The 27,027-nt window shown below is 41.5% G+C and overlaps 3 protein-coding genes across 3 annotated transcripts in view; 1 reads left to right on the top strand and 2 right to left on the bottom strand.

Annotated features, from left to right (window-relative positions):
- Positions 1-3,418, top strand: part of LOC120031871 (protein lin-7 homolog A) — a 35,936-nt gene extending 32,518 nt beyond the window's left edge. The window contains exon 6 of the mRNA XM_038977680.1: positions 1,575-3,418. The gene's annotated coding sequence lies outside the window, so the exon portion shown is untranslated. The remainder of the gene's footprint in view (positions 1-1,574) is intronic.
- An 8,539-nt stretch (positions 3,419-11,957) lies between these two features.
- LOC120032262 (myogenic factor 5-like) lies at positions 11,958-14,218 on the bottom strand. The gene is made up of 3 exons (XM_038978271.1): positions 13,769-14,218; positions 12,495-12,570; positions 11,958-12,151 (listed from the first exon to the last, which is right to left on the bottom strand). The coding sequence occupies exons 1-3, from the start codon at positions 14,216-14,218 to the stop codon at positions 11,958-11,960; spliced, it is 720 nt and encodes a 239-aa protein (XP_038834199.1).
- Positions 14,219-20,848: 6,630 nt separating this feature from the next.
- Positions 20,849-22,364, bottom strand: LOC120032214 (myogenic factor 6-like). Its single transcript, XM_038978199.1, has 3 exons — positions 21,743-22,364; positions 21,451-21,544; positions 20,849-21,353 (listed from the first exon to the last, which is right to left on the bottom strand). Exons 1-3 carry the CDS (start codon positions 22,253-22,255, stop codon positions 21,244-21,246), a joined length of 717 nt encoding a protein of 238 aa, XP_038834127.1. The 5' UTR covers positions 22,256-22,364; the 3' UTR covers positions 20,849-21,243.
- Between the last annotated feature and the right edge of the window lie 4,663 nt (positions 22,365-27,027).

Here is a 27,027-nt window from a genome sequence, read left to right on the forward strand (position 1 = left end):
GTCTTGTCCCCTGCCATAACCTCCTCCCATGTTCATGATGTCCTCCACTCACTTTTCTCCCGGGCCCAGGATCCCTGCTCCTCCTGGCCACGCTGCTTGGTCCTTTGCTGGTGGGATCTTCTGTTACGCTCGCCGTTTGAATGAGGAGACCAAGGTGCAGCGTGGTAGGCGAACATCTTACTTTTATTAAAATGAACACCGAAAAACAACAAAATACAAAACAAACGTAAAGTTCTGCAGGCTACACAGCAACTATACAAAATCAAGATCCCACAAACTAAGGTGGAAAAAAGGCTGCCTAAATATGATCCCCAATCAGAGACAACGATAGAGAGCTGCCACTGATTGGGAACCATACCAGGCCAACATAGAAAATACAACATAGATTGCCCACCCTAGTCACACCCTGACCTAACCAAATAGAGAAAAAGAAGGCTCTCTAAGGTCAGGGCGTGACATTGACTGCATCAGTGCAAAGTTGAGGCAGACTTATGGTATACAAATATACCCCGTCATTGCTTGGATTGCTGGAGGTGATAAAGCAAAAATAACAACAACTCTGAAAATAGGTAGTAGTATTACTAAGCCTGTCTGGGCCACATCACAAAAGACTTAACACCACCTGCAGGCTAAGGGATCCTCAGTGGCACTGATCGTTTGATACTAACCCTCCTCATGTAGCCCTCGTTTAGCTCGGGGAGGTATGTGAGAGCTTGTAGACCTGTGCAGTAGAGGCATGAGGTGTGGGGACTGAGCAGGGATCATGTTGTATCAACCCTGGCATGCTGACTACAGGGCTTTGCCACAGTGGCCAAGAGGCCGGTGGCCAAGCAAGCAACACGCACCGCGGACAGGCTGCTAGGTGGCAAGCACCATGGGATTGCATGGAATCTGTTCGTCATGTAGCCTTCCTCTCTGATACACTGCCCGGCCATTCTGTCTCTCTCTCGCATACCTGGCCAGGCTGACCAAGGCCGAGGACACAATAGGCTCTGCTATATCTCTGTTCTCAGTAGTAGTGGGAATTCCACAGACATGTAGCCATTTCCTGCTGTCAAATGACCTAGTGGCCTCATAGGTGGAATGTTACTCATATTTTTCATAATTAATAAACTTTATTTCTAAAACCTGACCGAAAATCTGGTGTTTTTATGTCAAACGGTTTTGTTATATTTCAGTCTTCTGTGATGTATATTAAGTGTAATATTGGGATGCAAACTCAAAATGTAATACATTTAAACTCTTTATCTGACATGGTACAGATAAGTCCATAACCTCGTGTGTGAGGTGTATGCTTTTGTTTCAAAGTAGATTTGTTTAAGACTACCAAGAAACACTGCGTGTGACCCTGATTTAGCCCACTGCAGTAAAAGGTTAATTCACAATCATTTTTAATTGGCTTTTCACAGTTCAATGAGCTTTTCGCAGTTCACAGCAGAGTACACTACACTTTTTTGTAATTTATTGTACCAGAATATGAAATTAGCATCCCACTTTACTGACCTGTCAAAGTACTGACTTGTCAAATGGTTTCAAGCATTGCTCTCAGCTTTTCTTACACCTATCCTTCACAGGCTGTTCCAAAAGAAGAAGAAGTGAAGGACACTGAAAGGAAGGTTCTAAGTCCATCTCTGTACGGAGGATCCCGAAGGAACCACCTGGTAGAGGAGAATATGATACTGTTAAGCAGTGAAGACTCTCTCTCCCCCTTCAATGTACTGCCAACAGAGTGAAGCACAACTGAAAGATATGTGTTCTGAAATGTAAACAATGGTGCTTGTGACTTGAGAGATTGGAGGCTAGCACTGAAACTCATCCTTTTAACTTTTATTTTGTTTGTGTTCATTTTAAGTTGTCCTGTAACAGTTGAAAGTTGTAACCCTCCACAATGCTCCTTGTCATTTGTGATAGTTTACTTCTTTCTGTCATATATTTTGAATTCATTTCACTTGTTTCCTGACTTTGGTTTTGCTATAGCTTTGTACAGTGATATTTCTATTTCTATTGTTTCTTCTGTGGGAGCTTGTCTGTGTGTGAATGAACATTGCTTTTTTTGTGTCCAACTTGTCCTGCTTTGGATAAACGTGAACTCTTTTTTTACCTTATATATATTGCAGCGAGAAAATATTTTGTATGGAAACTTGTAGATTTAGCAATAACAGACTTTCGTTGGTTTTACATTTCACATAAAAGTAATGATTAGAGATATACAGTATGTGGGAAAGATACAAAAGTTAACAATGTAATACTAGGTCAACTGTATCTTATGCACTGTGTGTCATAAGGCAGCTTCTGCCATTAAAATCAAACGGCTGTTAAAAGAGAGGTATGTAAAGTGGATGAATACACAGAGATAATTGTATTCATACAATTGGAAGTACAATTATCGTGCAATTTCATATCTTGACTTTCAGCTCTCAAGTCAGCCATTTAATGATTGTTAGTCATCTACTCTTATCAAATGAATATATACAGAGAGTATATAGAGTAATCATATAAAATAACATTTACATATATCAATATAATTTGAACATTTGAATCATTTATATGAGGAATGTCAAACACATTTATATATATATTAATGACCTGGAGGGTTAATCAAATGGTGCAATTGTCTTTATTTTTAAATCAATCTATTTTATTGTTTATAATCTGAGTTTTGCATAAAGTAATTTCATTAAGGTATGTGTGTGTGTGTTAACATGCAGATGATTATTTAAAATATTGAATTGTATAAGACCTATAGCCCAGTGTATAATTCGTACCAGAATAGTATGGTTAATGGACTCATTCTCCTGGATCTGCGTCGTCAACTTTACATTTTGACAATCATTGTGAGTAAGAGACTGTGGAATGTTCTAGTCGTCTTATCATAAACTCTCTCTTTCAACCCTCTACCTATAGTCTGGCGTAGTATTCTCATGACAAGTAACCATATTTAAGTATAACATGTTGCACTGTGGTTTCATTGAAGCTATTAGAAAACCAGTTGATGATCGACACTGATCAAAAGTGGTCTTGTATCTGTAGTACTGTCAGACAAACATTACATTGTATGTATTTTCTATATAGGCCTAGTTCCTTTGTGGGTGGGTATTGAAGTAGTGCAAGATCATTTAACATCCATACGGTGTGCAATGTGCCATCCTGATAGTCCAACCAGATTGGGCTGTGAACGTGTTTTGTCCCTCAACTTTTGAGCAGTTCATCTTGCCTCTGACAGATCCCTTTTATACATTTACTCATTCTCTTTCTTATTGCCGACTTGCATTTTTTAGGCTGGACGTACTGTACTTCCTGACTGGACGTACTGTACTTCCTGATTCAACGTACTGTACTTCCTGATTCAACGTACTGTACTTCCTGACTGGACGTACTGTACTTCCTGATTGTACAGAAAAAAAGACAACATCAAGTGATATGCAATTGTTATACATATTATATTTGTATAAATAAATATATGTGCTTGTGTACAATGATGACTTAATTGACCCCGAACTGCTTCTTCTTCTACTGTGTCTATTGTGCTTGTCTGAAATCTGGGGTAAGGGGAAGCAGGCTACAGCTAACTCCTGACCCCTGTCTGTTTGAGCTGTGAACAGGAGTTACAGGGCAGCAGTGTAGCACTCTTCCAAAGCAATAATGGTCTCTCAGTGAGGGGGTCACTGGTTCTGACACTGCCTTCCACTGACAGGTACTGAGATGAAGTGCCTGTGGATGACGCTTTTACATTATAATTCCCCCTTGAATTTAAGCATCGATATAAACCCAATCGCCAATGGACGTCAATACAGAAGGCAGACACTGAAACTAATGCCGGAACTCAGTGGTCCTTGTAAGATGGCGGAAGGAAACTCAAGCTGAGGATGTGGATTTGCTTGCACCGGCTACACTGACTATATAGAACACAGTGTGTATCGGCCTACTATTGTGTTTGTCAAAGGGAACATGTATTTTTTACACGACTAGACAAACCAGGCTGTGTGTGCTATTATAAACTTGGCTGAAGCTGTAGACCGTATACCACGATTATGACAAAACATGTAATTTTACTGCTCTAATTACGTTGGTAACCAGTTTATATTAGCAGTAAGGCACCTCTGAGGTTTGTGATATATGGCCAATATACCACGGCTAAAGGCTGTTTCCAGACACTGCGTTGCATTGTGCCTAAGAACAGCCCTTAGCCATGGTATATTGGTCATATGCTACACCTCGGGACTTATTGCTTAATTCTACTTCCCTCAGATAGAATCAAAGGAATATTTCCATCAGGAATGTCTAATTCGTAAACAGCGACTCATCCTCGCAATCCATCTATCTACTTAATCACCTCTTTTCTCATTCCACGGCGCTAATGAACTGAGTAGTGAGGATGGAAACGCAAACTCGCAATTAGGCATCACTGATGAGAGATCAGTGAAATATGTTCATATCTGTCATTCTTATTCTGTAAAATGAATAGATCTCAGCTTGAATTAATCGTTCAGTTGGCTACACACTACAGAGACCTTCATATAGTCTAGAGGGCTTGTGTTGGAGAATGTACAAGCTACAGAGACTGGGCCATGTCGTGGTTACTGACATTTGATCCCTCAGGAATGACATTGCATTATATGCATCTAATCTCATCTTTGTGGACATCTGAATCCTGGCTACAAGTCATTTCCATTAGCACAACCTTTAAATTAATCAGATTGATCTGATGAGTCGAATGCAAATTAATAACAGCATAGCTGGCATATGTATTCACTGTATAACACTGTAAGGAATTCAAACTTATATGGCTGGTGTGAATTGATGTATGTCTGTGTAATGCTGGAACACACCACTTACTTTATAGCCAGGTGAAATCACATCCTCTCTGTCTCCGTGACAACATACTTCCAGATGCAGGTGTGTGTGGGGGGGGGGTCAGACTTTACTCTATAGGGTGGGGGCATTGCATGTGATGTGATACCCTGTTGGTCTGCCGTGGCAACCTAGAGGCAGAAAACGCTGCTTTTGTGCCACAGACATTTGGTGGTAGGTGATAAAACAATACTTTGTATGATTCCCCATGGAAGCAAATGAAGAAGAAAAGGCCAAGGACACTATCTGTAGGATAAACTACAAAGGTTATGTAGTGTTAACATAAATGATGTTACTATACAAAAGATTAGACTGAAGCCTAGTATAGTAGTCTGTCTGGCACCAGGTCTAGAAGTCTTCCAGTCACACCTCGCTGTGTAGTCACATGGGTTGCGCGTTAGCCATGCTAATAGTATAGACCAGGGGTATTCCGACCCAAATCGACCTATTCAAGTCTTACCTTACGAAGTCCGGACTACTGCTGGTTTTCTGTTAATGACCTCATAGTTAATTGCACCCCCCTGAGCCGTATACTACAAAGTAGGATCAGTGAGTTAGTCAGCTAACTTTGATAAACAATCAGAAATAACTATTGATTTTCTGGGCTTATTCTTCCCCCCCCAAAATTGCTGGCTAACTCATTGAGATGAGATAGGTGAGATAGGGTGCAGGCCAGGCAGCAGGCTGTTAGCCAACCTGCCAGCTTAGTGTAGTCGGCCACTAGCACAGTCAGTGTAGTCAGCTCAGCTATCCCCATTGAGACCGTGTCTGTGCATTGATCTAGGTTGGGCAAAACTAAACATGGCGGTGTTCGCCTTAGCAATCTCACTGGAATAAAGACCTCCTCCATTCCTGTCATTATTGAAAGAGATTGTGATATCGCACATCTAAAAATAGGGCTACTTAATGTTAGATCCCTCACTTCCAAGGCAGTTATAGTCAATGAACTAATCACTGATTATAATCTTGATGTGATTGGCCTGGCTGAAACCTGGCTTAAACCTGATGAATTTACTGTGTTAAATGAGGCCTCACCTCCTGGTTACACTAGTGACCATATCCTCCGCGCATCCCGCAAAGGTGGAGGTGTTGTTGACATTTACGATAGCAAATTTCAATTTACAAAAAGAAAATACTGCGCTTTCGTCTTTTGAGCTTTTAGTCATGAAATCTATGCAGCCTACTCAATCACTTTTTATAGCTACTGTTTACAGGCCTCCTGGGCCATATACAGCGTTCCTCACCGAGTTCCCTGAATTCCTATCGGACCTTGTAGTCATGGCAGATAATATTCACATTTTTGGTGGCTTTAATATTCACATGGAAAAGTCCACAGACCCACTCCAAAAGGCTTTCGGAGACATCATCGACTCAGTGGGTTTTGTCCAACATGTCTCCGGACCTACTCACTGCCACAGTCATACTCTGGACCCAGTTTTGTCCCGTGGAATAAATGTTGTGGATCTTAATGTTTTTCCTCATAATCCTGGACTATCGAACCACCATTTTATTACGTTTGCAATCGCAACAAATAATCTGCTCAGACCCCAACCAAGGATCATCAAAAGCTGTGTTATAAATTTGCGGACAACCCAAAGATTCCTAGATGCCCTTCCAGACTCCCTACACCTACCCAAGGACGTCAGAGTACAAAAGTCAGTTAACTACCTAACTGAGGAACTCAATTTAACCTTGCGTAAAGCTAACTAAAAAGCAGCATTCCCCAAGAGGATGGCTTTCACTTCAGCAGTGACAAATTCATGAACTTCTTTGACGAAGAGATCATGATCATAAGAAAGCAAATTACGGACTCCTCTTTAAATCTACATATTCCTCCAAAGCTCAGTTGTCCTGAGTCTGCACAGCTCTGCCAGGACCTAGGATCAAGGGAGACACTTAAGTTTTTTAATACTATATCTCTTAACATATTGATGAAAATAATCATGGCCTCTAAATCTTCAAGCTGCCTAATGGACCCTATTCCAACTAAACTACTGAAAGAGCTGCTTCCTGTACTTGGCCCTCCTATGTTGAACATAATAAATGCCTCCCTATCTATCGGATATGTACCAAACTCACTAAAAGTGGCAGTAATAAAGCCTCTCTCGAAAAAGCCAAACCTTGACCCAGAAAATATAAAAAACTATCGGCATATATTGAATCTCCCATTCCTCTCAAAAAAATGTGCTGTTGCACTACAACTCACTGCCTTCCTGAAGACAAACAATGTATATGAAACGCTTCAGTCTGGCTTTAGACCCCATCATAGCACTGAGACTGCACTTGTGAAGGTGGTAAATTACCTTTTAATGGCATCAGACCGAGGCTCTACATATGTCCTCGTGCTTCTAGACCTTAGTGCTGCTTTTGATACCATCTATTCTTTTGGAGAGATTCGAAACCCAAATTGGTCTACATGGACAAGTTCTGGCCTGGTTTAGATCATATCTGTCGGAAAGATATCAGTTTGTCTCTGTAGATGGTTTGTCCTCTGACAAATCAACTGTACATTTCGGTGTTCCTCAAGGCTCCGTTTTAGGACCACTATTGTTTTCACTATATATTTTACCTCTTGGTGATGTCATTCGGAAACATAATGTTAACTTTCACTGCTATGCGGACGACACACAGCTGTACATTTCAATGAAACATGGTGAAGCCCCAAAATTGCCCTCCCTGGAAACCTGTGTTTCAGACATAAGGAAGTGGATGGCGGCAAATGTTCTACTATTTAACTCGTACAAAACAGAGATAGTTCTAGGTCCCAAGAAACAAAGAGATCTTCTGTTGAATCTGACAATTCATCTTGATGGTTGTACAGTCTTCTCAAATAAAACTGTGAAGGACCTCGGCGTTACTCTGGACCCTGATCTCTCTTTTGACGAACATATCAAGACTGTTTCAAGGACAGCTTTTTTACATCTACGTAACATTGCAAAAATCTGAAACTTTCTGTCCAAAAATGATGCAGAAAAATGTATCCATGCTTTTGTTACTTCTAGATTAGACTACTGCAATGCTCTACATTCCTGCTACCCGGATAAAGCACTAAATAAACTTCAGTTAGTGCTTAACACGGCTGCTAGGCCGTGAACCAAAAAATATGATCATATTACTCCAGTGCTAGCCTCTCTACACTGGCTTCCTGTTAAGGCTAGGGCTGATTTCAAGGTTTTACTGCTAACCTACAAAGCATTACATGGGCTTGCTCCTACCTATCTTTCTGATTTGGTCCTGCCGTACATACCTACACGTACGCTACGGTCACAAGACGCAGGCCTCCTTACTGTCCCTAGAATTTCTAAGCAAACAGCTGCAGGCAGGGCTTTCTCATATAGAGCTCCATTTTTATGGAATGGTCTGCCTATCCATGTGAGAGACGCAGACTCGGTCTCGACCTTTAAGTCTTTATTGAAGACTCATCTCTTCAGTAGGTCCTATGATTGAGTGTAATCTGGCCCAGGAGTGTGAAGGTGAACGGAAAGGCACTGGAGCAACGAACCACCCTTGCTGTCTCTGCCTGGCCGGTTCCCCTATCTCCACTAGGATTCTCTGCCTCAAACCCTATTACAGGGGCTGAGTCACTGGCTTACTGGTGCTCTTCCATGCCGTTGGTAGGAGGGGTGCGTCACTTGAGTGGGTCGAGTCACTGACGTGATCTTCCTGTCCGGGTTGGCGCCCCCCCTTGGGTTCGTGCCGTGGGAGAGATCTTCGTGGGCTATACTTGGCCTTGGATAGTAAGTTGGTGGTTGAAGATATCCCTCTAGTGGTGTGTGGGCTGTGCTTTGGCAAAGTGGGTAGGGTTATATCCTGCCTGTTTGGCCCTGTCCGGGGGTACCGTCGGACGGGGCCACAGTGTCTCCCGACCCCTCCTGTCTCAGCCTCCAGTATTTATGCTGCAATAGTTTGTGTCGGGGGCTAGGGTCAGTCTTTTATATCTGGAGTATTTCTCCTGTCTTACCCGGTGTCCTGTGTGAATTTAAGTATGCTCTCTCTAATTCCCTCTCTCTCTTTTTCTCTCTCTTTCTCTCTTTCTCGCAGAGGACCTGAACCCTAGGACTATGCCTCAGGACTACCAGGCCTGATGACTCCTTGCTGTCCCCAGTCCACCTGGTCGTGCTGCTGCTCCAGTTTCAACTGTTCTGCCTGCGGCTATGGAACCCTGACCTGTTGACCGGATGTGCTACCTTGTCCCAGACCTGCTGTTTTCAACTCCCTAGAGACAGCAGGAGCTGTATAGATACTCTGAATGATCGGCTATGAAAAGCCAACTGACATTTACTCCTAAGGTGCTGACCTGTTGCACCCTCTACAACCACTGTGATTATTATTATTTGACCCTGCTGGTCATCTATGAACATTTAAACATCTGAACATCCATGTTCTGTTATAATCTCTTCCGGCACAGCCAGAAGAGGACTGGCCACCCCTCATAGCCTGGTTCCTCTCTAGGTTTCTTCCTATGTTCTGGCCTTTCTAAGGAGTTTTTCCTAGCCACCGTGCTTCTACACCTGCATTGCTTGCTGTTTGGGGTTTTAGGCTGGGTTTCTGTACAGCACTTTGTGACATCAGCTGATGTAGGAAGGGCTTTATAAATACATTTGATTGATTGATTGATCCTGCTGTGTAGTATTTATTTATTTAACCTTTACACCTGGTGTCCCAAGTTTAAATCAGTCCCTGATTAGAGGGGACTTTTTTATGGTTTGAGGTCCAGGTTTGAATTTGAGGGGTATATACTATTATTAACTAGACAACTAGCTATAGCCTAAAATCCCACTGTGCACACACTGGTTGAATCAACGTTGGTTAACCAATGTAGAATAGACTTTGAATGGACATCTGTGCCCAGTGGGATAAATCAACATGGTGTCTAGATTACTCACGCAAAGGTGGGTCCTCAATGTAAGGGCAATAGTTAGCCTTCATAATGACAAAACCATTTGAATGATATTGTATTGATGTGATTATGAATCACTTAATGTTAAATTATGTTTAATGTAAGAGTCTGGCAGCTAGCTAACTATATTGTATTGATGTGATTATTCACTTAATATTGTTAAATATATTTAATGTAAGAGTCTGGCAGCTAGCTAACCTCCTCATAGCCGCCTCATAATTTAAAGGAGGGATTTGCAGTGAGCATGAGGACAACATTGGCTCCACTTGAGCACGTGGGTTTTGGAGTTTTGAAGGAGCCTACAGAGAAATTGAATTGTTAACTGTCCACCTTTCATCCCAACATGTCCTATTAAAAGAGCACAATGTCTGTCAAATTGAATTGGATCACCCTGTTCCAGGAGAACTTTCCTGCAATTCAGGAAATGTAAAACGTGTACTATATATGAGGTTTAAAAAGACTTCTGACGTCTGTAATTTACACTATAAAATCTCAGACTTGATTTTCCCTTATGAAAAAAGTCTCAATCTCTACAAAAATGTCTGTTAATTATAATCCACATAATAATTCACATTTCCTGTTGCTGCAGAATAATTTTCCTGCTGTAGTAAACGGAGTAAAATGAAGATCCTATATCTGTATCAATTTGTCAGGTAGTTATTGTTTAACTGGAATATGACACAAACAATATCACAGCCTACTTATTAGATAAGCAATTAAAAAAGCTCTGGAGTCATGTGAGCATGACAACTGACATCTCATAGTCAAGTATTAGAAATACCTCCCTCTTGTGGTGATAGTGTATACTCAGTACTGCAAATAATGGCTTTGGCTATTGTGAAAAATGCCAGAGTACCTCACATTAGAGTGATTTGTGTCAGGCTACGTTTAGTCCTTACATTGTCCAGGTTGGAAGAGGAATCAAATGGAAATAGATTAATGATATCCTAATAATAAAGTACTTGATGCAAATTCCCCCCTGTTGTAACCTTGTCATACTATCTGTTGATGTGGAAACAAAGATTACATATCTTGTCATCTCATGACGTCACATGCCTGGTGCATGAGTGATTTATGAATATATCCAAGGTTTAGCCATGGAAAATTACTTCAATGCGTGGGGAGCTTCATAGCCAGCAGTGTGGCTTACTGAAATAGAAGCCCTCGCTGGTATGCCTGCTATGCCACAGAGCCATCTAGCATAGTGCCACAGAGGCAGAGCTAGTGTTTAACTACTAGTATTAGCCACTCACCACTGAGTCTCCCCCTCTGGTGTCACAATAGGAAGGTGCTTGTCATAAACATGAAGACTTGAATGTCTCTCGAAGGTTGTGTCACGACGAGACAGGTTTCTATGTTTTCACATGGGCAGACTGTGTGCTGTGCTGCCATGGGGCAAGTGATATAGGAGTTACATAATCTGTTGGTTGCTCTCAAACCCAAGTAAAAAAAACTGCAGTGACACATTCGATTTCACTGTGTTCTTCTATTATAAATGTGTTATAAATGTGAGGGAAATCCTTTTAGCCTAATGGGGTCACAATACAACAGGAAAAAGACTGTAACACTTTGATTTTATGAGCTATAGGCTTTGATGAGACGCAACATATGATACTAGTAACCCCTTCCCCTCCCTTACACACAATTTCAACTGTTACGTTCAGGCCATTTGTTCAAAGCGATGGTGTTTAGGTTGTAGTTAGGGATGTTAACAATGAGAAACATTTGTTACTGAAGAAAAAACAGGTACACAAACACTCTCTCCTCCCCTTCCGATCTCCACCCGCCACACCAACACTCTGACCAGGAATGGAATGCAAGCTACTCTCTCTTCTGTAGTCACTGCATTTGATGGATTAAACAACATTTACACCAACAGATGTGGGAACTCTAGAATTGTTGAAACGTTTATTGATCATGAGAAACGTGAAGCTAACAAAGACAATAGCTTAAATACAACTTGTTTGAATGATGCATAGGCCTATATTAGGACAGACACATGAAAAGGATCAATTAAATATGTTACATTTGGTATAATATTGTTTAATATAAATGAACATTTACAGTACATATTTACAATCTTATTTACAATACAAAAGTTGGCAGGTGTTGATCGATCTTAGCCATCACCGAAATAGGAAGTAAAAGTGGTATGCGTTTGAAGATCAGGGCCATCAGATTATTTATATTCTAATGCAGGTTTTCTTCACAACACGTGGTACACGGGTCTGGTCCCGGGGCTTTCTGGAGTGCAAGGCTGGGAGTCGGTGCTGGAGGGCGAGAAGGTAAGCATATCTCTGAGCCTTGCTTGGGCACTGGCATCCACCGAGGAGAGGCGATCTACTATGCTAGACAGGCAAGCCAGGCTGGAGGCACCAGCACCTCTCTCTCCAGAGCTCACTGGACAGGACAAACAGGGGAAGGACAAGGTCAGTCAAGACAATAGGGGAGCTATCTTATGGATGAGATCAGTTAACTACCATGTCCCATTGAGTCAATTTATGTGTATGGTGAACTTAAATGGATAGGCAGAATTATTCACGTAACTTGGAACATAATTTGTGTCTTTATAGTACGAATCAAAACGAATGAATGTAAACCTGGCAAGTTTTACAATACTCAACATACACAGGTGGTAGCCAGACCATAGCCTAACATAAGTCCATTACGTGTATTCATTATACTATGTCTATAGTTTTAATATTACATAACAAAAAAAAACATATTAATCAATGTGTCTTACCATTCTTAGTATAGCTGTAGTTGTTGCCAAAGCTTGTGTTCATCTGAGGCCACACAACAGGACTGTTACAGTCAACCTACAAGGAAACAAACAGAGCAAACTGACGTTAGCACAGCAGTCATGACAAAGCACGTGATATTATTCCCCTTTCTACGTTTCAGACATTTTGAAGTGTCTGAAATGCATTTTCCTCAACTGGTGCACAATAAAGAAAGCTACTAATAAAAACATACAAATATGAAATAATATTAAAATATAGGTAAATAATGTAATCCTTGGTCATCTTGCCAGACTGATAAATCCAAAGTGTTCCTGCCTGTCTGGCTAGGGTTCTTTATTTCACAGCCACCTCAGGGCCAAAGTTGCAGGCTACTCCCATGATCTGCCCGGCTCTAGCCGTGGCGAATCGATTGTATCAGTGGAAGCAACACCAGTTTGTGCAAGATGACACTTTCTCCCAGGAAATCTGCAGAAAATCCTGGCAGCGGCGGAGAACATGCAGTCAGGATGGAATGCAGAAAAGCACAGTCTTTCCTGCCAGACTTCAGTAAGGTGGATTTAGCAGGGTTTATTAGGCTATAACGTGTCCAGCGGTGGGAAAGCCATTACTCCATCCACCATCATAAAGATCCATTATATTATTTAGCATTGCATCACCCTTTTAACCACTGTTTTGTAGAGCTGATTCTAATATTGACTGGCCAACTGAGAAGGTATCATGCATGCACTGGGGTAATGTACATGCACCAAACACACCAATAAAAAAAGGATAGCATTTCCATGTGAAACGTAATGCATCATGCATGTATAACACTGCAAAAGAGCTGTTTGCATTAATGATGCAGCCAAAGAAGATGAAATGCACAAGGGAATATTGTATTTGAGATCCCCCAACATCACAATCAGTGCAGGTCTATTCAATAAACATTCTACATTTGAAGTGAGCCTGTTCCCCTTCAGATCCAGGGAGATACTCTAAATGCAAATTAGTATTACAATATGCATGCTCAGAGACATCGGGAATTAAGCTACTAAGGTAGAGTCCCAAACAAAAGCTTTTTAACTCAAGATCTTGGGAGATACAACAAGACAGAGGCTAACAGCAATGTGATCCACCATTCAAATAGAGTACTCTGAGTTAGTCCAAAGAGGGAAAACGTTGCAGCAGACACTGAACTAGCAGGACCTGATAAAACCTCTGTGTGCTGCACAGAGATGAGGAGACAGTGAGTGAAGCTGTATATGAGTCCGTGTGTGTCTGGTCTCAGTCTCACCATGCTGTCGGAGCAGCTGGACGAGGGGCTCCCAGGCTCTGAGCTGCTCTCACCAGGAAGGCCGTAGTAGTTCTCCACATGCTCATGGAGCAGCTCCTGGAGGCTCTCGATGTACTGGATGGCGTTGCGCAGGATCTCCACCTTAGGCAGCCTCTGGCTGGGGTTGGCTGAGGTGCAGCGCCTCAGAGCCTCGAAGCCGTGGTTCACCTTTTTCAGCCGGCGTCGTTCCCTCATGGTGGCAGCCCGACGCTGGTCCACCGTGCTGGACTTACGCTTGCAGGCCTTGCAGGCCCACTGAAGGCAGTGACCCGCCTGGTGAGGAGCCCCAGGGACCCGGACGTGCTCGTCTTCCTCTGAGCCGTCCAGTTCCCCGGGGCCGAAGTCCAGGTCCTCTGGCGAGGAGGCACAGGCGCTGTCATAGAAGACCTGGGATGGGGAAAAGACATCCATGGCTGGGCTGTTGTTGTGGTTGAAGAGAAGAAGGAAATAACTCTCTGCTTTGGGAGAGCAGTGGGGTGAGAGAGGAGACCTCTGAGTGATATGAGGGGGCTGCTGCCATGGGGCCCCCCTTATATGCCCCCAGTCCACAGCCCCAGGCCTACATTGGCCAGATCTAATTACCATGCCCCATTGGCCCAGGCAGGCTGGGGTTAGCTCAGCTCTCCGCCCCACCCGCTCCCGCTCCCTCACCCCCAGTACCCTGCAGAGTTCCCCACATCTGCACTCCCTGGTATTTTCCCACTCATTACACCACTACATGGCCCTTTTCTGTTAAGAAAGACCTATTCTGAGTAAAAGTAATGGTTGGTGAACACCAATAGTTGAACAGGTAAAGAGGAGAATAACTTTACCTCTTAGATCCGACAAAATAGTACTTTTTCTATACCAATTTTTAAATATATACACTACTAATATTGCAATGAGCCAACACTCAAAATCTTACACATATGTAAGTGTGATAATAATGGAGATTAGTTTTGTTTTCTAAAACTGAGCAATAGCAACGAGGTGAACCATGTACAAGAGTTTGCAGGCCAATTTTATGCTTGAGACAAATAGCAGCGTTACAGATGCAGCCCAGCTGCAAAGGGAGGTGTAACATTTCAAATCCCGATCATTCACATTGCAGCGGTAACTCCTCTAACCGGTCCTAACTCATCATTGAAGGTGTCATACACGGGGTGTCCGTGTTTGTTAAAGCTCATTAAATAGGTAATTGAGCAATTAACACGAGGGCTTCAATTCTTGAATAATTTGCAAGACCTAGTTTACTGTCATAGTCAAACATACACCATTTAAAACCTAATTATAGCCATGTCAAATTATATTCAAAACAGATAGGCCTATACATTTAAACATGTACATATACAGTGCGGTGAAAAAGTATTTGCCCACTTCCTAATTTCTTATTTTTTTGCACATTTGTCACACTTAAATGTTTCAGATCAAACAAATTTAAATATTACACAAAGATAACCCAAGTAAACACAAAATGCAGTTTTTAAAGTGATGATTTTATTTATTAAGGGAAAAAAGCTATCCGAACCTTCATAGCCCTATGTGAAAAAGTAATTGCCCCCTAAACCTAATAACTGGTTGTGCCACCCTCAGCAGCAACAACTGCAATCAAGCGTTTGCGATAACTGGCAATGAGTCTTTCACATCGCTGTGGAGGAATTTTGGCACACTCTTCTTTGCAGAATTGTTTTAATTCAGTCACAGCATCTCAATCGGATTCAAGTCCGGACTTTGACTAGGCCACTCCAAAACCTTCATTTTGTTTTTATTAAGCCATGCAGAGGTGGACTTGCTGGTGTGTTTTGGATCATTGTCCTGCTGCAGAACCCAAGTGCGCTTCAGCTTGAGGTCACGAACTGGTGGCCGGATATTCTCCTTCAGGATTTTTTGGTAGAGAGCAGAATTCATGTTTCCATCAATCACAGCAAGTCGTCCAGGTCCTGAAGCAGCAAAGCAGCCCCAGATCATCTCACTACCACCACCACCATCACACTACCACCACCATGTTGGACTGTTGGTATGATGTTCTTTTTCTGAAATGCTGTGTTACTTTTACGCCAGATGTGACGGGACGCACACCTTCCAAAAAGTTCAACTTTTGTCTCGTCAGTCCACAGAATATTTTGCCAAAAGTGAGACGAGCCTTTATGTTATTTTTGGTCAGCAGTGGTTTTCGCCTTGGAACTCTGCCATGGCTATCCATTTTTGCCCAGTCTCTTTCTTATGGTTGAGTCATGAACACTGACCTTAATTGAGGCGAGTGAGGCCTGCAGTTCTTTAGATGTTGTTGTGGGTTCTTTTGTGACCTCTTTGATGAGTCGTCGCTGCGCTCACTTTGTAATTTTAATCAGTAATCAGGCCTGGGTGTGGCTAGTGAAATTGAACTCAGCTTTCCAAAAATTGTGATTAACCACAGTAAATTCATGATTTAACAAGGGGGGGCAATTACTTTGTCATATAGGGCCATGAAGGTTCGGATAGCTTTTTTCCCTTAATAAATAAAATTATCACTTACAAACTGCATTTTGTGTTTACTTGGGTTATCTTTGTGTAATATTAAAATTTCTTTGATGATCTGAAACATTTATGTGTGACAAATGTGCAAAAAAATAAGAAATCAGGAAGTGGGCAAATACTTTTTCACAGCACTGTAATTGTTGCACCTGGAAAGGTCTCAATGTCTAATAATGTATAGTTCGAGGCCACTCTTAAAAGACCTGTATCGCATTGTATCCTTGATACATTTTACTCAATAAAATGAGAAATCTGGCATTACAATTGTGTTAACTTTTAAAACATTCGGCTTGTAATACATGTTAATAAGCTTGCTATATTCATTATTTAAGCTGCGTCTCGAAAGAGGCGGCTTGCGCCCGAACTACATGTGCATAGCCTAATTACGCATGAGAAACTAACTAGAACAAACACTGATGAATAGCCATGATGAGCTAGCTGCCTGTTTCAGTCGTTGGAGTAATTATTCGAGCTTTGTGTTTGTTGACACCCTACAAGGATACAATGTGGATATTTCTCACAACGTGTCAAAACGTTTGTCCTCCTCGATCTCTGGGAACCGCGCACACCTAAGAAAACACTCGAGTACCTGCCACTGAATTGCCGTCCGAGTTTGTATTGCGCACAGCTGAAGAAGACATTGGCATGAGCCTGGCCCTCGATGCTGCTGTTGAGATCAAAGGCTATATTGACTGTGAACAATCCCCAACAATATGGACAACGAGAAAACCTGGCAACAACCGACAGTTAATTGAGCCTATAGGATACGATTGCACCAGCATATGGTGTTAGTGGCGACACATCTAGCAGAGGCCTATGCGCTGCTCCAGTCGTTGTACACACTCACTCTGGCTCTGTGATCTGAAGTGCTAGTGGTGTCTCTTGGGAACTAGGGGGTTTGTTTTTTATCGCCTCTATTCCAGAGTTGTTGTCAGGGGTCAGAGGCAGAGTTAAGTGTAGGGTATTAGCTGGGATTTAATGTCCCTTTTCCCTCACGTGTGAAACCCGTATTTCTTCTAAACTTGCTGAAGCTTTGATTTCATGTGCTGTTGTGCCCCTCTTATCAGGTCTCCATAGGGGTCATATATCAAATGTTCCATAAAGGTTTATTTACCACAGATTATATATGCCATAGATGGAAACTTTTTTTTTCTTTTCTGAAAGATGTGGAGTATGGTGACAAATCATCTCAATTTTGTCTGATGAACAACATGTTTCAGACTGATACAATAATTTAAATTACACTTTATATAATCCTTCATGTAAAGTATTTCACTTTTCCAGTTAACCAATGTTTGTTTTTATATATGGTGGGAAGCCCATTTCTTAAAGTAACTGTCTAGTGTTTCCAGATTTCTATGAAATATGACCAACAGTTAGTTACAATATGAGTGAAATAGTTTTCCTTCCAAAATGTGTAATTAAGTATGTTAAAAAGCAGCTTTACTGTGTTGGAATGGTGTGGGTGTACCTCAGCAATAGAATGTTGTGGGCATATACCGGTCATTACAAATATTCATGTGAGCATAAAAAAGATTCATGCGAGTAGACCGCCGATTGGCCAGCTCATCCTCCTTTAGACCACTGATTGGCCAGCTCATCCTCCTCAGGAGTATGACATCATACTCTATGAGGAAATAGCAAGCATTTTTTAAATGGTCTGTTTGAGATAGAAGTTTGAGGTGGGGTTGTTGAAGTGTTTTTTTGTCCAATTTAGGCTTTGGCCACAAATGCGAGTATTGGATGAGTCAACACGATTATTTGGGTATGAGTAAGATTATTTCGGTATGAGTTAACAGAATATGAACTTTTAAAAGTGAGACTTTCACTGTTACTTTAATGGGTGCATTAGATCATATCACATGACAAGGGTTTTTGATTGGCAACACCACTTGTCTGGCAGGGAGCTGCAGTGTGCTGCCAACTACAATGTTGCAGGGAATCATTTCATAGCAGGATATTCTAGGAAAGCCAGATAAATCAAGGCATTTCTCCCAAAGGCTGATCCTCCCCTATAAAATCTCCCCTTTCATCGGCCTTGACTTTTTAAACACATCCTTCACAGCAAAATCCATTTCGATAGCATCATAAATGACAAGGAAATCTCTGTAAAATTGCAGGCCGATGTTGTCTACTAACAAGTCAAATGGTGATAATACAACATACTGTAGTTATCCTCCATTTAAAACACCCAGAGAGAGGATTAAACAATTGAATCTCTAACACCTAACTTATAAAGACTGTATTATACATAAATAAGACAGTAATCATAGACATTAGTATAGGAATCACATCTATTAAACCCCAGACTGATCAATTTGCATCTAAATCTTAAAATAACAGGTCCCAAGGAAATTACGTCCCTCTCAACATAAAGGTGGTAATTGCTATTTTCCCAAGGTTTAGGTCTCAATGTTGAGCAGGTGGTAGATTTTGGTAAAACATATCAATGATATTATCCAAAAACAAACAGTAGATTGACAAAGTCATTTAGGGGGATCTGGGAGAGCCTTAGAACTCATTTGGAAGGAAGACGCTGGACACTTCTCATGGACACTGGGAAACAGGCCCACAAACTCACTGTGAGAAAGCTGCTTAGATCCCATTAAAACAACATTACTGTTGGGGCTATCTAGTTTCAGTTTGGTTCAGTGAGAGAATCAGAAGTAAAAGGAAAGACGTGAAGGGACTTTGAAGTACAGGCCCTATATCCTTTGATAGTACTTACTGTATCAGGCATCACTGAAGTGCTCATTAAATCTATTTTTAATCGCACTAGGAATAGGAGCATGGGTGCTTTGGCATTGTGATTTGGATAAATGTTGGTACATTGGATATGCAATCTGCTGTTTTGAGAAATCACCCAAAACGTACACTACCCTAAAGCCTTTTACGCCTTTATACAAAGACTGTAAGGTTAATCAATTCGAATGTACTCCGCGGCAATACAAAAACAACACCCCACAGAGACCCTAGTGCATCTCTACTATGGCCTCTTTTTCAAATGACTTGGATGAGTCACTAATAAGTTGTGTGTGTGCTTGGGGTCATGAGTCAGTGTGAGGTGTGTGTGTGTGTGTGTGTGTGTGTGTGTGTGTGTGTGTGTGTATGCTTACATTTGTGTGAGGGCTGAGGGAAAGGCAGACAAAACAACCTGGACTCGGGTGGACGTAACATAGTAAACAAAAATCCGGGACGCTGAAATTAGGATGATATTTTACGTTTGGTATGACATGTATTCATTTCTGGATGTTCATCATCCATTTCTTATTATATGTTACAAATTACAATTCGTATGATATTTTACGTATTACATTTCATATGATAAGTTATGAATTGCAATTCGTACAATATGTTTTGAATTTACAATTCTTATGATATGTTACAAATTCCAATTTGTTGTGGCTAACATTATGTTACGCCTAGTCTATGACACCAGGCTGGACACACAGGGGTCAGCAGGGCAGTGTGTCAGCCCCAGAGACCTTAGAGGGAGAGGAGCAGTGCTCACTGTGATGCAGGGTTAGGTCAGCACAGCAATGCACTGTGGGATCATAAACAAGTAGGCCTCCCCAAGTCAACATGTAGGAGAAAGAGATCATCATATCAAACATACATTAAGGGAGTCCCGTATAAACTATGTGTAAACGTTGTGCTAATGTGCATCAAACAAGTGATCATGAATTAGGACCTAATAGCTGGCTGCACCGTTGCCTCCTGACCAAGTTTCCATGTCGAAGCATATCTGACTTTAGAGGTGGCAAAATAATAATAATAATAGTAAAATAATAATAATAATAATAGTAATAATGTTTAATAATATATATTTTTTAAATACATTATTTTCCGACTGGCACCGACTTTGCTTACTACTTTATGAGGGAAAATATACTTGCTACGACTGTGAAATGTGGTTGTCTCACCTAGCTATCCTAAGATGGACACACTAATTGTAATTCGCTCTGGATAAGAGCGTCTGCTAAATGACTAAAACGTAAATGTAACGCTACTGAAGTGGACCAGGCTAGCTCTCTGCCAGCTGGAACAAAGAAAGGAGCCTAGGCTATTTCAGGTCCCGTTGGATTTTATGGTCTTCTAATACCCATGAATACTGGGGGAACTTGTGGCTGATGCTTGCATGTACAGTGTCATATCTCTATTCAAATTCCACATGATCAAGGGGGTTAGTGGGGACATTAGGGAAATCATCGGATATCATTATGAGACCTGAAAGGTATGGCTGCAAGTTTGTCACATAATAAGAATGAAATGACCTGCAAAGAGGTTGAACACAGTATGACCTACCTTAAGTACCAATACAGCATAAATTAATCTATAGTATTTGGAGTGAGTCAAGTCTAATTAAAAACTGGTACGACATAGGATAATTCAAAAATGAATACCTGAGGTATAGTGTACAAAATGTCATTTGTTTTTATATCAAAATGTGTAAAAACAAAAATTGCCTTAAAATACCTGACAAGTATTTTAAATAAATAATGAAGTGCTTAATTAGTGATGAACAAAACAAAACGCGTAGATACCTTGTAAGATACAATGCTTACAATTTATTTGTTGGTCAGTTCATATATAAATACTCAAATACAACAATGAATCTCTTGAGGTTGTGTTTCTGCCTTTTATATGTAAAATAAATTAAGTTGTTAATATATTATAAAATATTTACAATTATCAAATGTCCATTTGGAAATAAAATATTATAGTTCCATTGTTGTCATACTTTAGAAAGAAAATATTGACCATTCATACAATTTAAAAGAAAACAGTGACTACAAAATGCCCGTTAATTTGTACAAATGAATATAAGTAAATGGAAACTAAAACATATGAATAAAGAAGTGAACATAATTTCGAAATAGACAATGGAAATATGAAATGCTGACGTCGCTTATTCAGGCTACAAAATTCCAATAAATCATGCATTATTTTTCTGAGACTTCTTCGTTGCAAGTCGGTTTCTCTTCACTTGAGATGCTGTCAACGATTGATGACAGGCGAAGAAGGCTGGTGGACGCTGAAGACTCCGTGAAACCTGAAATATAGAAATCAAATATATAAGATGTACAATCAGTTGATGAGTTGCAAAAGAGCAATTTAGATCTAATTTACTGTTCATAATTGGCACCAACCTTCTCTCTGATTCGTCATTGGTGCATTGGAATGATCAGCTGAGGTCTGCCAGTTTTGACAGTTCTTCTTCCAATGGTACTGCTTATTGGACGCCTTCATGTACACACACATGTATTAGCTTAAGTGTCTACTAACACACGTGTAATTATACAAAGTAGTAAGCCTACAAGCATAATGCACAGTAAGATATTTCTCATTATGGAAATGTTTCCTTTAAGTATAAAGCAAATTATTGTACGCATAAAGTGACATAAAAAATGCAGATGCAAATACTACTCAAATGAAGCTTACATGGTGTTCTTTCACGTTATAGTTATATGAGCCATTTTGGGGCGTTTTTTCTTGCTCATCCAGTGTATGCAACAGGTCCTGCAATTGCTCGATGTAGTTTATGGCGCTGCGTAAAATCTCCACTTTGGGCAGGCGCTGGTTCGGATTGGGCACGGTCTTTTTCTTCAACGCATCGAATGCTTCATTGATCTTCTTGAGCCGCCTTCTTTCCCTGAGAGTGGCCGCTTTGCGCCTGTCGGTCGGTGCAGACTTTCTTTTACAAACCTTACAAGCCCAGATGAGGCACTGTCCCTCGCAGTGCGGCTGAAGACCAGGGGGTGCGAGGACATGCTCCTCTCCGCTGCTGTCACATCCAGTCTCGGACGGATCCCCCCCAGGTGACAACGGGCTGTCATTCCCGTGGTACAAAGGGGACACCCCCGCCATGTCCAAGTGCTGCAATGGTCCATGATCTCCCTCGAGATAGCGCAGATCGTTGAAGAAATAAGTGTTGGTCTCAAAAAGGTCCACCATACTGTTGTACCCTCGCGCGGCCTATGTTTTGACAGTGGGACACTGCATGGCATTTAAATAGCCCAGTGACACAAGTCACCAGGCTTATATATAGAATGTGAAACTCTATCCAGCGCTTAGCTGTCGCAGTGCATCAACCTTTTTTTTGTCAATGGGGGTTTTACTACCAAGCGAGTTTGTGTAGAAAATAAATAAGCGTTAACACCTCTCAATGAAAGTAAAAACGTCACTTAAAACTTATGACAGGTGTTTTCAATATCTGTTTCACAGTGAAACGGTAACATTCTCAACCTACAAGATAACTGTCAATGTAATCTTCAGGCCCTCCCCAAGAAGTTGGCTCCCCTAAGTGGAACATATATTGGCCCTCAACTGACTTGCAAAGTTCCAAAAACATGTTCATACCTAATAATAATAATAATAAAGTATATTCGTTCTTGTTGACTAGTCCTATCAAAACCTTTCAACTTTTAAGCTCAATTCCCAATCTACTGTAGGCTGAAATTCTACAGTATAGATTATGACATTTCAAAGAAACATATCCTAGACAGCGAGAATGGTTAAGTGCAGTTGTAACTTGTGGCATGTCCCATCATAAATAGATATGAATGTGCAGTCAAAATGACACACGTGGTATCTAGGTAGTATAAATAGATCTGGGACTCATTCATCTTAAATCCATAAAATGGATGAAAGCCTTCTCAGTGGTGCTATGTGGCCTTTGACATTTTTTTCTACGATTGGCAAAGTCTGCTTCTCAGCTGGTACTAGTGGTCACTGAGGGCTCCTGTTTCTGCCTGGAGATATGGTATCCATGACATGTGCCAAGAAATTAGCCAAGTATATTTTTGTCACCCTTTTGGCCACTGTTTACCATTTATAGTCTCAGCGTTGGGGTTACCTGAACATTTATGAAACTATTATGTGCGTGTGTGTGCCGTGCATGTATGTGTGTGTGTGTGGGGTCACTTAGAAATGTCCTTCTTTTTGAAAGAAAAGCACATTTTTTGTCCATTAAAATAACATCAAATTGATCAGAAATACAGTGTAGACATTGTTAATCTTGTAAATGACTGTTGTAGCTGGAAACGGCAGATTTTTTATGTAAAATCTACATAGGCGTAGAGAGGCCCATTATCAGCAACCATCACTCCTGTGTTCCAATGGCACGTCGTGTTAGCTAATTCAAGTTTATCTTCTAAAAAGGCTAATTGATCATTAGAAAATCTGTTTGCAATTATGTTAGCACAGCTGAAAACTGTTGCTCTGATTAAAGAAGCAATAAAACTGGCCTTCTTTAGACTAGTTGAGTATCTGGAGCATCAACATTTGGGGGTTCTGGCAGCTTCCTTAAATAGTAACCGCAAAACACAAGTCTCAAGGTCAACAGCGAACAGGCGACTCCGGGATGCTGGCCTTCTAGGCAGAGTTCCTCTGTCCAGTCTCTGTATTCTTCAAATCAAATCAAATTTTATTGGTCACATACACATGGTTAGCAAATGTTAATTTGAGTGTAGCGAAATGCTTGTGCTTCTAGTTCCAACAGTACAGTAATATCTAACAATTCCCAACAACTACCTAATACACACAAATCCAACAAGTAATCTAACAATTCCCCAACAACTACCTAATACACACAAATCTAAAGGGGGAATGAGAATATGTACATATAAGTATATGGATGAGCGATGGCTGAGCGGCATAGGCAAGGTGCAGTAGATGGTATAAAATACAGTACAGTTGAAGTCGGAAGTTAATATACACTTAGGTTGGAGTCACTAAAACTTATTTTCAACCACTCCACACATTTCTTGTTAACAAACTATAGTTTTGGCAAGTCGGTTAGGACATATACTTTGTGCATGACACAAGTAATTTTTCCAACAATTGTTTACAGACAGATTATTTCAGTTATAATTCACTGTATCACAATTCCAGGGGGTCAGAAGCTTACATACACTAAGTTGACTGTGCCTTTTAACAGCTTGAAAAATTCCAGAAAATTATGTCATGGCTTCAGGAGCTTCTGATAGGCTAATTGACATCGTTTGAGTCAATTGGAGGTGTACCTGTGGATATATTTCAAGGCCTACCTTCAAACTCAGTGCATCTTTGCTTGACATCATGGGAAAATCAAAAGTTGAAGTTTAAAGAAGGCCAGTTTTATTGCTTCTTTAATCAGAACAACAGTTTTCAGCTGTGCTAACATAATTACAAAAGGGTTTTCTAATTATCAATTAGTCTTTCAAAATTATAAACTTGGATTAGCTAACACAATGTGCCATTGGATCACAGGAGTGATGGGCCTCTGTACGCCTATGTAGATATTCCATAGAAAATCAGCCGTTTCCAGCTACAATAGTCATTTACAACATGAACAATGTCTACACTGTATTTCTGATCAATTTGATGTTATGTTAATGGAAAAAAAATGTGCTTTTCTTTCAAAAACAAGGACATTTCTAAGTGACCCCAAACTTTTGATCGGTAGTGTATGTGTGTGTGTAATATCATACTGTATGATAAGCAGTGCATTGAGTACATTCCAGATCAGTGTGTACTATACTGTTGTGCAACCACACTTGGTTAAACCTTATGGATGTCCCATGGATGTCACACTCTGTGCCTCGGCTCCAGTTACCTTGTTGTGGAAGCCTGAGAACTAGGGACTCCTTTCAAGTCAGAGTCTGGAATCCCTGTGTCAGTCAGTGAGACATCTCTCTGGCCCATGTCAAGTCATCTCTTCTAAACCCATTTGGATAAGATATCCCTGACGTAAATGACCCAAATTAAAGTTGATTTAAATTTCTATTGAAATATTGCCCATCAAATACACAATTTCTTCTACATATTGTATCCGTGACCTTTACCTTAGCATTCGGATAACCTTAGAGGAATGAAAGTTAACACTGTTATAGACCAACCATCAATCCATGCCTCATCCACTACACTATTCTATTGTTCTACAGCTCTGTTCCAGCCTGTAAATGTACTCATCCCTCCCAGTAACTGACACTTTAGGGAGCGCTCCTAATCCTGCTGGGGTTTCGGGGTTCGTTGATCATTCCAACATCCTCCTGGGATCAGCAGCTGCCCATCCAGGACAATAGGCTGGTTGGTCCTGGCCTGTTCAATGGGACTATTCTACTGCAGTCAGGCCTTCTTTCACACAACCCCAGGGAGTCTGAGCTGAAGGCCATGGTCAAGGAGAAGCTGCAGATCCACTTCACAATAGATGATAAGTATGTTTATAGGAGGAGAATGGATTGTGTGGATGAAATTAACTCAATTTCAGAGGTAGTGAAGATGTGAAAGTTAATTATGTAAATGAAGACGTGATACATTTCAACAGTAAGTAGTAGAGGAAGCGCTGTCGTCTCGATCACTGGATATACAGTATATGGTGAGCAGTTCATGACATGTATGCCCATTCCGTCTTGCTTACAAGGGTCTGGGGGAGCAGTCACATGTGGAAGCCAATATAGATTTGATTGGTTTCTTGGTGACAGATCACCAGATCATGTTGGTTCCTGTCTTGGACTTGAGGACAGTTTCTCTGCAGAGATAGACTGCACACAATAATACCAATTTGAAAACCCCATTTTGTAAAAGGGGAACGTACTTTTCAGCTGGGGCAAATTTGCTGATTCCACATCATTTACATTTACATTTAAGTCATTTAGCAGACGCTCTTATCCAGAGCGACTTACAAATTGGTGCATTCACCTTATGATATCCAGTGGAACAACCACTTTACAATAGTGCATCTAACTCTTTTAAGGGGGAGGGGGGGGTTAGAAGGATTACTTTATCCTATCCTAGGTATTCCTTAAAGAGGTGGGGTTTCAGGTGTCTCCGGAAGGTGGTGATTGACTCCGCTGACCTGGCGTCGTGAGGGAGTTTGTTCCACCATTGGGGTGCCAGAGCAGCGAACAGTTTTGACTGGGCTGAGCGGGAACTGTACTTCCTCAGAGGTAGGGAGGCGAGCAGGCCAGAGGTGGATGAACGCAGTGCCCTTGTTTGGGTGTAGGGCCTGATCAGAGCCTGAAGGTACGGAGGTGCCGTTCCCCTCACAGCTCCGTAGGCAAGCACCATGGTCTTGTAGCGGATGCGAGCTTCAACTGGAAGCCAGTGGAGAGAGCGGAGGAGCGGGGTGACGTGAGAGAACTTGGGAAGGTTGAACACCAGACGGGCTGCGGCGTTCTGGATGAGTTGTAGGGGTTTAATAGCACAGGCAGGGAGCCCAGCCAACAGCGAGTTGCAGTAATCCAGACGGGAGATGACAAGTGCCTGGATTAGGACCTGCGCCGCTTCCTGTGTGAGGCAGGGTCGTACTCTGCGAATGTTGTAGAGCATGAACCTACAGGAACGGGTCACCGCCTTGATGTGAGTTGAGAACGACAGGGTGTTGTCCAGGATCACGCCAAGGTTCTTAGCACTCTGGGAGGAGGACACAATGGAGTTGTCAACCGTGATGGCGAGATCATGGAACGGGCAGTCCTTCCCCGGGAGGAAGAGCAGCTCCGTCTTGCCGAGGTTCAGCTTGAGGTGGTGATCCGTCATCCACACTGATATGTCTGCCAGACATGCAGAGATGCGATTCGCCACCTGGTTATCAGAGGGGGGAAAGGAGAAGATTAATTGTGTGTCGTCTGCATAGCAATGATAGGAGAGACCATGTGAGGATATGACAGAGCCAAGTGACTTGGTGTATAGCGAGAATAGGAGAGGGCCTAGAACAGAGCCCTGGGGGACACCCGTGGTGAGAGCAC

The sequence above is a fragment of the Salvelinus namaycush genome, chromosome 38 (genome assembly GCF_016432855.1).
Source record: "Salvelinus namaycush isolate Seneca chromosome 38, SaNama_1.0, whole genome shotgun sequence".
Lineage (NCBI taxonomy): Eukaryota > Metazoa > Chordata > Actinopteri > Salmoniformes > Salmonidae > Salvelinus > Salvelinus namaycush.

Bases quoted from the DNA above. Each gene is read 5' to 3' on its own strand.
- LOC120032262 (XM_038978271.1), bottom strand. From the start codon at position 14,218: ATGGATGTCTTTTCCCCATCCCAGGTCTTCTATGACAGCGCCTGTGCC. The intron at 12,571-13,768 runs GTGAGACTGAGA...GTTTCCTTGTAG, and splicing joins CCAGCTGCTCCGACAGCATG to GTTGACTGTAACAGTCCTGT. The intron at 12,152-12,494 runs GTAAGACACATT...TGTCCTGTCCAG, and splicing joins CTACAGCTATACTAAGAATG to TGAGCTCTGGAGAGAGAGGT.
- LOC120032214 (XM_038978199.1), bottom strand. From the start codon at position 22,255: ATGGTGGACCTTTTTGAGACCAACACTTATTTCTTCAACGATCTGCGC. The intron at 21,545-21,742 runs GTAAGCTTCATT...GTGTACATGAAG, and splicing joins ATAACGTGAAAGAACACCAT to GCGTCCAATAAGCAGTACCA. The intron at 21,354-21,450 runs GTTGGTGCCAAT...TCTATATTTCAG, and splicing joins AATGACGAATCAGAGAGAAG to GTTTCACGGAGTCTTCAGCG.